The 13,916-nt window shown below is 35.5% G+C and overlaps 1 protein-coding gene across 2 annotated transcripts in view; it reads right to left on the reverse strand.

Moving 5' to 3' along the window:
• LOC113749157 (callose synthase 9) overlaps positions 1–13,916 on the reverse strand; it is a 46,759-nt gene that overhangs the window by 14,621 nt on the left and 18,222 nt on the right. For both annotated transcript variants that reach the window (XM_027292837.1, XM_027292830.1), the window contains exons 15-32: positions 13,325–13,427; positions 12,390–12,513; positions 12,084–12,273; positions 11,933–11,985; positions 9,632–9,692; positions 9,461–9,542; positions 9,094–9,143; positions 7,958–8,044; positions 7,756–7,841; positions 7,651–7,675; positions 5,491–5,585; positions 5,317–5,398; positions 5,037–5,209; positions 4,015–4,135; positions 2,456–2,553; positions 2,273–2,363; positions 2,038–2,198; positions 1,846–1,955 (exon numbers count right to left, since the gene is read on the reverse strand). In XM_027292837.1, coding sequence (XP_027148638.1) covers positions 1,846–1,955; positions 2,038–2,198; positions 2,273–2,363; positions 2,456–2,553; positions 4,015–4,135; positions 5,037–5,209; positions 5,317–5,398; positions 5,491–5,585; positions 7,651–7,675; positions 7,756–7,841; positions 7,958–8,044; positions 9,094–9,143; positions 9,461–9,542; positions 9,632–9,692; positions 11,933–11,985; positions 12,084–12,273; positions 12,390–12,513; positions 13,325–13,427 — 1,792 coding nt within the window. The remainder of the gene's footprint in view (positions 1–1,845; positions 1,956–2,037; positions 2,199–2,272; positions 2,364–2,455; positions 2,554–4,014; positions 4,136–5,036; positions 5,210–5,316; positions 5,399–5,490; positions 5,586–7,650; positions 7,676–7,755; positions 7,842–7,957; positions 8,045–9,093; positions 9,144–9,460; positions 9,543–9,631; positions 9,693–11,932; positions 11,986–12,083; positions 12,274–12,389; positions 12,514–13,324; positions 13,428–13,916) is intronic.

Below are 13,916 nucleotides of genomic sequence, written 5' to 3' on the forward strand. Positions count from 1 at the left end.
CATCTGTTCCCCATCTTCTCTAATGATGGCAGCAATCATTGTTCCCAATGTCACTACTCTCACGCACGCACCTACTGGTTCTCAAACCACTTTTCAAAACATTCAACCTGTTTTCCAAAATTTCCTTTCCAGCATCCTTACAGTGGCAAGGCAGTGAAAAACCACACTGAACAGCTTCTAGTCCCACCTCCACATAAATGCAAAGTGGATAGCATAGAGGAAAAGATGGACAAGAAAGAAAAGAAACATTTGGACCAACACCTAAATTGGGTCAAGTTGATGTCCGTTGAGGAACTACAAGATAATAAACATTTTAGACGAGGCAACCATAGAAAGACCTCATTAGTTGACATTAAAACCTGCTTCTAAGATTCTTATTTTTATCAGTAAAGCTTCTGATAATTGCCAGATTAAAAAGACATGCAGGAAAGATATCCAGCAGCATCTTCCAAGTAGGCTTATCAAAACAAACAACAGCCATCAGCTCAATAATGTTTACATAAAAGATTTAAAACTCGCAAACACATCCACAGAAAAAGCCACAAAAGAATGATGAATCATATTTTTCAAAGGCATTTTCTGCCTCAATTATTTGGCAAGCTAAAACTTGAAAATTTGAAATGACTTTCACATGAAAAAAGAAAAGGGCATTCTCACCCACATTAGAAAAAGATATCACATAATCAAAATTCCTGTCAGCATGATTCACAGAAAGGTACATTATCATATCAAATTGCAAAAAATATTTTAGCAATTGTAAAGTGTCATCCTCTAGACATGCAACCTTTCTTTCTAATAGCATCAGCAGAACAAACCACAACAAAAAGACACCTTGCAACTGCCAAGTATCAATAGGTGCTGTAAAAACAAAGAGCAATATAAACAAACTTGTGTTGTGTGTTAATTAACTGGCAACCCAAACTAAAGCCAGCCTCACTTCCAGGAAATGAAATATGGAAATGACTCCACATTCAGCAAATTGCATATATCAAGACACAAATCAAATTACTGTCCAGTACAAAGGATAGTTGTGTATATTCAGTGTTCATAAGTCATATTCTCAAGGCCTTTTAAAAATAAATAAATAAATAAATAAAGCCCTTTCTGGAGGCTGGTAGGGACCTTTATCGAATGGATTCTTGATTTGATCACAAAGCATCAAGACTGGCAAGGTATGCAATTGGTATGGTATGAGATGTCTCGCATCTGGTAAAAAATCGCTAGTATATGTTGGCTTATGTGGGGCTTTTGGACCATAATGAGCTCAAAGAACTATCCACAAACTAAGACCAAGCATTTTTTTTGGGACAATTTAGTATTGGTAAGCATTAGTAAAGGTCAGTATACTAGTGGCAGTTATTGCATAATTACATCCTAGATTTTCGTCTTTCCAACCAAGGCAAAATAAAAATCCAACAATGCATTAAGCAAATTACTCAGACTCTTTCTGCTGATGAACATAAACCTACTTGCTGCAGATACAAGAGCCATTCCACCTCAGAAATTTCATACATGCTCTAACATAATAACTAGGGTCTAAATAATGCTTCCCACCTTAGAAGCCAAAGCAGAGATGGACTAGGACCAAGATGCTCTAGTGCTGGCACGCATTCATTCTAAAAGTTATAAATTTCCAGTTAGAATTATTAAAAGTGCTCAAGTAACTTTTCTGTCCAGCATCATGACACCAACTACTATCCTCTCATCCAACATACCAATACACTTTGTAAAAGAGGCCATGAATACACTGAGATTCACCATATTTAAAAATTTCCCTAATAAAGGTCTTGAATCTGAGATGGTAGGGGAATTTTACAATAGAGCACACTACAAATGGAACATTACCTGGATATATCTTCTGAAGGTAAAACAAAGTGGAAATCCCATCTTCATTCTTCTTAAGGAGGTCAGACATGCTGTAAAGCACAATCTCCGAGTAATAAGGTGTGAACACACTGCTCATAAATGAAATGAGGGGTTTAGTCAGTGGATGCAACTTTTGAACCCAGGACACTAACAAAAGGCTCCTTATAATACCTGAAGGATAACATTTCACGGACAGGCTTGGCTACTGGCATCTCCATGAAAAGCGAATTTGTAAAGAACTGCAACCGGCGTCTAGCCTCGAGGTTTTCTGGAATATTTGCAGCTGAATCTTTGATAGTGAGAAGGGAATATAATCTTCGGATTTGCAATCTCTGTGGATATCAAGAATTAAGAGGTTTGTGAAGACATAAAACTCAGTCCAGAACTATATGTACTGACTACTTACCAACTTAACATCGCGAGGCCACTTCAATTTTTGAAAGAGGCGACCCTGATTCCTTGCTCTTGACAAAAGATTCCACGTCTCATAGTTGTCTCTGAGAATGAAAATAAGGAAATCATAGAACAACTATAGCATACTGAAAAAGGGCCAAAAGTCAAGGAAAAAAAATCTAACTGGGTAGCAAACCTCATGTTAATGTTAAGGACATCATAATGCATAACATCATAAAGATCTTGGACAGCTTTGATAGCTCCACTTTCCAATTCTGGCGTATGATCCTCTCTCTGCATGAAAAGAATTCAAGATAGTATGATCACAGCTTTAGGAAGCAAAAAAAGTCCAAAAGATTGCAACGTGAAATTGAGGGACAACCATACGAAACAGAATTCACTAGTAGATTAGTGTCCTGAAGTCAAAAGATTTTAAGGGTTATGGGCCAGTTTCCAAGCATATCCAAGAGTCTTGAACGGACGAGAACAACACATTCTAGTTTCCAGCCAGTAATTACAACATTAATTGCACAGCTAAGTCAGAACAGCATTGAAACAACCATCTGTCTGGATAAGATCTGAAACATAAGCTACAGTTTGACATTGCATGCTGATAAACTCTTTCCACACAATTACAATTTTCAACAACAAACCCACTCACCAGCTATTTCATCAATTAATGTACTATATCCTTAAGCATCAAAGTAGCACCAAGCATTGAAAAACTAGTTAGGAACCAAACTACAGAAGTTTACTGGTCTTGTCCAAGGTCACTGTCAATTCTTCCTTTCCCCTTAACAAGAGGGACAATCAGTCCAATGGTGGAGAAATCTGAACTTAATATTTGAGATGGTAACACTGTGCCAATTCATACACACTGAATGCAAGTTGAAGGTGACAGATTAGTCCCCAAAAAATCCAAAACTAAACTAGTTCCCCTCTTAGATCAAACTTCTACACTCATAGCTCCAACTATATTCACAGTCAAAAAATTATCCATGTGTCCACAAGATTGTTGCTGTAAAAGACAAAGGTGTTAATAATACTACTGTACCACAGTCACACTTAAGAATGAATCCAATATCAGTTTCCTCAACTTTTTAAGTCAAAATAACTCATTTTTTGGCCAATATTCCTAATATGTTGTTTAATCCTCAACAGAACCGGAAATAAGACCTGCCATGAGACAGTAATCTCAAAAAGTTGACTGACACAAAATAATTATCATTTCTGAAGAATATGTTTTTCAAATCTTAAAAATTTAAGGAAAAAACATAAAGTAGGACTAAGGACGTACAACATTTTGCATCCCTACATAGCTTGAATACTGCTTCACTGAGACAAGGTTTGTTCTAAAAACCCAATTGATTGTATGATGGGATATATGTATCTGTTAATCCAATCTGCTCCAGCAGTCATCTCTTTAATATCAAGCAGGATTAAGTGATTAACCACAGGGTGCAACAGCAATATGCTTGATGAAAAAGTTAAAAGCATGACTCCTACTGTAAAAGAAAAAAGGAGATATAAGGAGCTCCAGGAAGTGCCCAAATATGGAAACTAGTCACCAAAACTTCCTCTTGCATCCAACAATAAAATATGTATATGCGTATACATATACATACATATATATACATATATATATATTCATGTGCATATATATACACATATATATACATATACATATATATAACAAATTATGAGCTGGCTTGTGATGCACATCTCTATTAATGCTGAAACCATATAAATACATACCAGTACTCCCATTAGAGCGGTAACTTTCTGAATGACTAGTGCCAACTTTTCCAGTTGGAAGTCATTGTGAATATTTTTTTTGGCAATGCTTCCTCGAATATCTTCATATATCCTTTCAACCCTGACATTGAAGACACAAACAGCAGAGGACTGCATCAATGATAACGGACCATGAAAGGAACTTCTATGCAGTTAATACGTTCTCATCAAATGTTGACTTCAAGCTACTTGATGCTCTTTTCTAAGTTTTGAAACTTTTTACTCTAGATTTTTGTTTTCTTTGGCAACTATTCACAAAGTTTGTCTGCCATGTCTCTGGATAGTTTCGATTTTTAAATTAAATGGGATGGGTATTTAAGTCATTTTAATTAAATAAAAAGGGTGATTGATTGCCTGGAAATTATTGTGGAGCTCCAAAATCATTGCCCTATATGTTATCTTACATTTTTAACTGGCAGATAGGAACAACCTATTAAAGGAAGTCTCAATATAACCAACCAAGAAAGTTTATTTAAAAAGCATAGTTCATGACAATCCATATGATAGATTAATCAATCATGCAAGCATGATTTGTCTGCTCTAAAATATTAAAAGATGCAATACACAAAACAAAGAAAATATTGAAACTAGTTGATGACAATACATTTGATTTTGGGGGGGAGGGAGTGTAAGCAAGAGGTCTCGGGTTCGAGTCCTCCTGCTTACACTAAAAAAAAAAAATCCAGTCGAACATGAAATATAATTCATCTGTTTAAAATGTTAAAAGATGCAATGCATGCAACAAAGAGAAGGGCCAATCAAGTTACCATTGTTCAAACCAAACTTAATTGATTAGACAACCCCAATGAGCATGTTCAATGTTCTCCGAAACTGACATTCCATGAACATGAATTCCCTTCCCCCAACCCAGCTACCCAGGTTGACCTCTCACCAATGACAAACAAGAAAAACAAATGGAGCAAGCATTAACAATCTAAAAGCAAAAACACTAAAGGCACTCTGAAGGCTTATCATAAATTTACCATTTCCTTCCTTCATCATTTCCTTCATCATCCAATATTGCGGTAAGTATGACCTCGATGGTATAATAGCACTCTTGAACTGCATATTTCATGTAATCATCCCTTGAGATCCTATCCCACAACTCCTCATGAGAATCCCGACTTTCAATAGCAAGATCTTTGGCAAGAAATATCTATAACAGACAGGAGAAGGAATTAAATTAGGCAAAATAGTAAAGAAGCATCGGTGGATATCAATAATCCATCTGGCAATGGCATCAATTCACATAATAAGCACAACCTTGCTGGCCAGGAGGAATAGTGGCCATTGAACCAATGGAATATTCCCAGATGTTTGAGGCATTTGAAGCAACTCCATCTCCCTACAAAAAGTGAAACATCAAGTCAACAGATCCAAGCAATAGAAGCTTCATGTGATTTAAAAAGGGAATAAAATATCCAATACAGTACTCACAAATTTGTAATGTAATCTTCCTCTCTCAGATTCTTTATAATTTCATTCCAAAAGGGAGCAAAATGAGCAGCATCTTCTTTATTTTTCTCCAGAGCCTTCAAATGACAGCAGGAGTTAATTTCTAAAACAGAACCAAGCAATGAAGCACTACACTATCAAGATTTCTAAAAGTCCTTGACCAACATCAACAATCTCAGACACATCCAATGCCCTTCATTGTTACAGGTAAATAAGGCTTAACAACATTTAACAGTGAACCACAGCTTAGAATACATGCCACTGATAATCATCAACCAAACACCTGATAGTTATGAAATACTTGCATTCCAGAAGCAAATATGTGTGTGTGTGTGTTATTTGTTGACAATTGCATGACATCAACACTCTCAGACACATCTGACACCCTTCGTCATGTCAGGCAAATAAGGCCCAACAACTTTAACAGTGAGCCACAGCTTATCATATATGCCTGAAAATTACTCCGATCAACCAAAAACCTGCCTGATAATTACTTCTATCAATCAAAAACCAGATAGTTATGAAATACTTGCATTCCGGAAAAAAAAAGGATAAAAAAAAAGGAACTATTATTTATTGAGAATTTCATAACACAAGGCTTAACAACTTGCAGACACATCCAACACTTTATTATATATAGACAATTACATAACATCAATACTCAGACACATCCAACACCCTTCATCACGTCAGGTAAGTAAGGCTCAACAACTTTTGACTGTGAGTCACAGCTTACCATACATTGCTCTGATAATTCTCAACCATCCATCTAATAGTTATCAAATACTTGCATTCCCCACCAAAAAAAGGGATACAAAACCATTTAATTATGTATTGACAATTGCATACCATAAAAAAGCATACAACAGCAAGTAGCTCATGATGAACACGTAAAAAGTGTGTTTGTTACAAAAAGTAACATTACCAAGAAAAAGAATGTCTTGATTCTAGTATGTCACTTAAGGAAATACTGGGTACACAACCTCCTTAAACCTACAGTACTTTCTCGAAATAAAAGTACAATGTATTAATACAACAGTGTTAAATGCTACCTAGAAGGTATTCAGTACACATAAACCTTGTTGCAAATAAAATTCAACTTCAAAGAAAGACTCCAAATATACTAATTTTACATATCCATAATATTTTGCATCAAACTTGGAAAGATGTCATGTCTGTTCACCATATCTCCGTATGATCCTTAGCCAAGAGCAGAAGATCAGGCAATTTACCCCAAAAAAGGTTGAAAAGTGAAGCCCAAAGCACTAATTCACCCTCGTAATCTTAGTCCCAAAGATAAACAAGGAGACACAGTAAAAGTAAACAATCATAGAGAAAACACAATTCAATCTCACACAGAAAATGGACCTGAGAGGATGTTTCTTGAAAAAAACTATCCTTTCTCAGAACAAAATTTAGATGAATTACCATATTTTGGAAAGGGGCTTCAAATCATTAGTAACGATCATAAGTCAATCTGGAATTCACGTCGTGAATTGAATTTGGCATATTTTAGACCAATTGCTGCTAGTGCAAGCCACTACGGGCCTTCCTTGAGTCGTGAAAACTTTTGTAAATTTGGTAAACTAGTAATTTTGGATCGTCAACTTTAGCCAGTTATTATTATATCGAATAGATGATATATAAAAAATAAAATAAAATAAAAATAATAACAAGATAGGAAATGCTTTCGCCTTCGGTCATCATGTCCACATTTTTTAAACAATATAGGCATATTCCTCCCAGTCAAAATAATAAAAAAAAAAAAATCTGCATTGCTGCAACTGCAGATCTGCAGCATTCATTTTGCAGTTTTCAAGCTGTACTGATTCTGTGGTTTAGATATGCCTCTACTGCACCTCATACAAGGCGGTAGCATGCTGTGAACCCAATACCCTTCCAAGTGTGTTGGTATTATTCCAAAAAGAAAATTAGAAACCAATGATAGAAGAACTGTAAACTATGAATACTGCCTCTAACATCATTTCAAAAATTTAAGTGAGGTCAACAAAAACTTTCTCCAGATTCCCAAGTTGAAATCAAGCTGTAAAGATGGATACTGCTTGGGTGCATACAACTCATCAAGCTTTAAAGTAGAAACAAAGAAAATATTTCCAAGGACACAAGAACAAAAAGGTTCACCTGACCAGATGACCGGAGAGAAGCCCTGCAAAGCAAAACTAACATTTAATAGACCACAAAGAAAGGTATCCAGAATTCAAACTTTCTACATCAAAAGGAAAGTACCTGTTAGGAAGAGGTACATGAAGAGTATCCATAAAGGCCTCAGGGAACCCCTCGAAAAGTTTATGAACAGCATCCAAAGATCTAATCTGAATAGTATCAAGAAATAGTTGGATTGAAGAAGCAATTTATCTAATAAGCTATCTGTAAAGTATCTTCTCAAGGTACAATCCACAGTAAACAATCGACATAAACAAGTATTTACCTCTCCAAGACGATCTCTTGCACCAAGTAAAAATCCCAACACAGCTGATATAACTGTGTAAAATATGTAGATATCCAAGAGGTACATCTGCAAACAACATGGAGCTGTGGTTAGTTCAAAAGCTATATAACTTGTGAAAGCCAACCAACAATTAAGTTTGGTTCCCAAATAAATAGCATGACATATTGGTGCCAAGATAACACACGCATCTCAAGCATATGTGCTTCGTCACAAGATTATCAAACTCAAAGAGAAAGTAAAACTTTTATCATCAGGTTAAAACGAAATCAACAGAGTTCAAAAAAACTGTGCTATTGATTTTCCCAGCAAACTTCTGAATTATATGCTTAACGTGAACAACAAATTTAATCCTTCTAAAGTGGATTAAAAATAGAGTCGAAGTTTGTAAAAAGGACAGACTTAAGTCAGAAGTCTATTCTATCAGTCAGATGCTTACAAAATCATCAAAAAAGTATGTTAAAGTGCCATCCCCGCCAACCAAACTTATGCCCTGGCAACAACTTTGTATGAGCCAGTAAATAAAGTGCCAAGGACAAAATAAAAATCTTCAAGAATACAATAGAGATCTTCTTGTATAAAGTACTTAATTCCTTAACTATTTCTAACATCTCCCATAGAAGCCAAGAAAACAGGAGATCTTCATTTCTCTCCATATAACCGTCCAATAGATGTAACAGGCGAGAAGCCTACATGACTGACCTCAGGTCAAGTGCTTTAAGTCCAGTACCATAATCTCAGGAATTTTCTACAGCATCTTTAAGCTAAAAAATATTAAAAAACAAATCCTACTGTCTATTAAAAATGTTTACTTTGATGGCAGATACAGTTGGAGTACCCCATGAACATAAAAGCAAGGAAAAAAGCACATAAAGCACAGGGGTTTTATTATGTCAACAGAAGTAGTTCCTATGAACATTGAACAACACAAGTAATGATTAAAACAGACTTACAACAGAAAAACGAACTTAATATTTAATGCTCAATGAACTCCGGATAGTCCGTATTGCAATATGACCAAATATACTTTGGTATTCAGGTTTACCAAACTATTTTCATGTGTAACCATGTTTTCATTTGCAAAACCAGAGGAAAGAATACGTTAGGAAAGGACTTACGGCAAACACTGGTGCCCACAAGCTTGCAACTGTCAGAGCATTATGATTATCTGCAAGAAGTTCCTAGGCATTAATTAAGCAAATTGAGGGCTTAACAAACAGTAAATGAGATAAAGCCAACACAATGCATAATTTAGGAAAATGCAAGCTGATTTTGTAAAAAGAAAAGAAAAGAAAAGCGAGGAGAGAGAGAGAAGAACAAACAGAAGGCAGGGAGTATCCCAATCACATAATCACATAAAGGTTACTGAAAGGATAATATGCAATATTCGATCTAACTGCTTGGTGAACCAATACAAACGCTTGATCCTAACCAAACGCAGAATGCACTAATCAATGAGGCAATGGAAATAGTCAACTAACTTACGTTTGGATACAAAGTCATGCCATGAATAGTTCGTTATCTCCATATCTATTACTTGCCTTGTCGGCTTAACCAAGGGCTTAATCTGCATATGATAACAAAAGTATTCAATAAACCTACAGCTCACTGCTAAGGTAACTAACCACAAATTAGAAAGGAGCAATAAAAAATTACCTGTATGAAATAGGCAAAGGAAAATTTGCACCCCAGGACAAGCAGCCAGAAAATCATGTACCTGTAATCCAACAAGTTAGTAAGCAAAGAAAAGCAACATACAATGAAGCTACATTATCAGCCAATTCAATATTTGACAAACTATTCTCACCTCAACTATAATTTCACATAACTACAAAGTTAAAGACATGAATAATAGAGTCAAATCATTTTACGCCAAAAAATTTAGAAAAGCAGTTATACAAGTCGAACAGAAAATCCCAAAAATTCAGACACCTAAGCTACAGGAAATATGATTATGAGAATAAAAGCTCCACATATTCCAAAAAAAATAGTATAACTGATTAATCTTGACAGTAAATCATTAACTTCAATCTGCTTTCATTGCATATTCTTAGTAGTGATATACAGGAAAAAAAAGGTAAAAATGATGCAGTCAATGCAATGGCTACAAGCTAGTTGGAGAAGATACTGACCTTATGAAGCCTAATAAAAAAGCAATAGGACTGCCTTTAAGGGCATGCAATTTAACGAGTCTTTGGGATCATAGGTTGATATTGTACAGCTAGTTAACATAGAAGCTGTTTGTTCGAAAACCTTGGAGTCAAGGAGAATAAGCTCCATTTCATAATTGCAGGAAACTTAAAAAACTTAAAGCTAGTGAGTCCTGAACACTATGATACCTATTAGACATTCATTTGGGTTCCTAGATGTCTTGGAAGATTTTAGACAACAAATTATGGATCTCTTATGCCTAAAGACAATATAATTAGCTTTAAGGTACTTTCAAAATCTTGATTTTCCACATAATCAGCTTCTTTTTTTAAGAGATTATATCGATTAGAATCTTTACTGAATCTTTCTCCTTTTTTCCTCTTTTACTTCTCTAATTTTTCTTCTCCCCACCTTCGACCTAACCATTACCTCTGATTGCCCAGACAGCCCAAAACTCTAATTTTCTCAACTAGTCATAGGAGAATTTCCCTAAACTCATTCAGCAACAATACTTCCCTGACAAAACCATGCCACTTGTATAATATTCTGTGAAGATAATTCTATAGCAAATAGCCATGCATAGTGTATTCTAAGAATTAGAGAGCCAAGAAGAAAATCAAGAAAAAGACTTATTAAAAACTAGAATTCATACATCAAAAACCAAAGAAGATAAACAACTTGAATACATAGGCATCAATCATTTCATTTCAACTGACCAGAAACTGAAATGGCCTAAATACACATCAATCAAAGTAATTTGAGTAAATAGACATCAATCATTTCGTTTCAGATTAACGATTGATTCTGATTTATCAGTGATTAATAGATGGTAACTTACAAAATTAGGAAAAACAAAAAGATTATGTAAAGTGAAAATAACAACTGTGTCCTCCAGGAATGATAACAAGAAAACAACAGATATAAATATAAACCCCCAAGTCCAGGAAGATGCTAAGAGTAAAATAAAGAGTAATTAAGGAAAAAGAAAACACATCCATCAAACCACTAATGGGGGCATTTAAAGAAGAAACTAAGAAGAAAAACATGATGGAGACAGCTGTGGACGCAATCACCAAAATCTAATAAAACTCAACATTAAAAAGTAGTAGGTTAAAGATTGATAGATGTAAAAGAGAAATTAAACAAACACAAAATAACTATAAATAAATCAAAGTCTACGAGGTAAACCACACGCTTAACTAAGTCCAATATATTTAACAAAGTTAACCAAAGTGGCAATGTGGATTGAACAGGAACTACTTCCATACAAAAGCAATAATTACCAACATCTCCATGCAGTTATTCAAGTCCCAATCTCACACAAACACAACAAATTGAACAAAGCATAAGCAAGATTATCCAGACAGCCAAGTTCTACTGGTTCTTTAATCCTCTTCTTTCATGAATTTTTGCAAAAAAGGCACAAGAAATCAGGCTTTGCATTCACACAAAGGGTAAGGGGAGAGGCAATGAAGTACAAACACTTCCCAGCACACACTTTCTTCAAAGTAATGGTTCAATAAAGAGAAACCCAACCCCCTCCCCTCAAAAAAAATTTCAGTTTATTTCTGAGAAAGCAAATTATATGCATTCAAATATACAGCCTCTGGGAAGGATAAATGACTAATCTACACTTCAATCTTAAAGAAACTCTAGGTAGATTCACTGCCTCATCTCAATATGTTGGGCACCAAAAAGAAACGAGTCAGATCAGATAAGATTCCTAAACATGCTGAACTCCTAGAATAAAAGACATCCTAGCTTTGAAGAGGATTTTTAACTGGATAATCAAATTGAAGTGCTTACTTGAGAAAGTCTGATGTCCTCTCATACATGCCCCGACCAACATAGTAATGTTCCTTAAAACAAATGCAACAAGTATATTAGTTAAAAATCACCTTTAACCAAAGCAAGGAAAGAATGAAGGATAACTAAACATCTGGTGCATTGGCCAAACCTGATGCATCCATTTAATGAAACGTACTAGAGGCCAATTGTCAAATAAGCTGCCCAAATGATGACAGGCAGGTATTCTCATAACAATACTGAGAGAAACATGAAGTCCGGCATAAATAGCTAGGACAACAACATAAATTTTGAAAAGAATTGACTCAGAATTGGGTTTATTCTCCTCCTGAAGAGCTTTCCTGCAATCAAACCACATAAAACTAAAAGTAAATGCACTTACTTTACCAGAATATGGAGAAATGCACAGTGGTCAGAAGTTTAAAAAATAAAATAAATGAGAAAAGGAGGAACATACACATAGAGAAAACATATGAACACGGAAGCTAAACTAAAGCAGATAAAACGGAGAAAAATTCGGCTAACAGCTACACGCCTTGATGTAGAATAAGCACCATACATCATTAGAATGTCCAAGACACCTGCAACAGTGAAAACAACTTCAGCAGCCACAGAAGAAGCCAACGAAACATGAAGGTCTGCCCAAGCTACACTTAGGGTCCATTTGTTTGGACTGAATGTTTTCTAAAAATATTTCCAGAACTTCAGGTGCACGGGTGCACTGAATTCAGTAAAAAAATTTACCATTATAAGCTGTTTTCCCCAATCCAATGTCAAACAACTTCCATAAAAGATTTACCGAAGTTTTTTTTCTCTTATTCAAAGCATGCTAGTTAATGGTTGAGTCTATGATAAATCACACGTCTTCCTCAGAAGAAAATCGTGCAACAAAAAATGCCAAGGGAGACCTTAACTGAAAATTGTTCCGCTGTCTTTGAGAGCAACTTCACCAGTAACCTTTGCAGATCCTTCATATTAAACGCCCTTCCTTCCCTTTGCAACCCCATAATCCCACAATTGTTTTTTTTTTCCTTGGGAGGGTGAAGGCTTTTAGCGGCGACAGTCAAATAGGGTTAGATTGAGTAGTGGCATGGCTGGGAAATGTAGAGATGGTGGTGCAGGTGGCATGACTTTGCTGGTGTTGACCAGTAAAAGAATACAAGCTATGCTTGGTACTAAGTGTTGAGATATGTGTGCATCTGATGGTTGATAGTGACCTCTGATTGTGTGAAAAAGTATTTTCTTCAAGTTAACCATGCATGAGAAAATTATGAGAAAAGATTCATTAAAACTATTTCCTGTGAAACCCTAATTCCTGGAAATCATTTTACATCCACCCAAATGGACCCTTAAACAGCATTAAGTAGAAACTTCCAAAAATAGAAAACTAACTCTGAATAAACTTCATCACAACATATGTTGGTCCAAGACTAAGAAGTTCCCGTATCGTCTTGGAGTCAAATTGCCCATCATTGAAGCCAATAACAGCAAGTCCCTGTATGAGAGAGAGAGAGAGAGCAAGAACCAGATTATTAATTCCAGTTACCCATTTAAACCATGGGAAATAGAATACATTATTGCAATAGAGAAGGTGGTCTGCTCCTTTGCCAAACAAAGCTAATTCCAGCTTTTTAAAACTAAATTGAGCTTTTGACAAGTCCCTGTATAAGAGAGAGAGAGAGAGAGAGAGAGAGAACCAGATTATTAATTCCAGTTACCTATTTAAACCATGGGAAATAGAATTCATTATTGCAATGGACAACAAGGGTCTGCTCCTTTGCTAAACAAAGCTAATTCCAGCTTTTTAAAACTAAACTGGGCTTTTGACAAGGTCTCCTTCACTTCTTACCTATTAAATTATCTTTAGATCAAAAAGAAATCACTTCTGAGACACACTCTAAGGGATGCTATCTTAATGGCCTTATTCTTGTTTCTCTCAACATTCTAAAGTTCATCATGGAAATGTAATTATCAATAAAGCTCT

This window comes from Coffea eugenioides, chromosome 1, assembly GCF_003713205.1.
Source record: "Coffea eugenioides isolate CCC68of chromosome 1, Ceug_1.0, whole genome shotgun sequence".
Classification (NCBI taxonomy): Eukaryota; Viridiplantae; Streptophyta; class Magnoliopsida; order Gentianales; family Rubiaceae; genus Coffea; species Coffea eugenioides.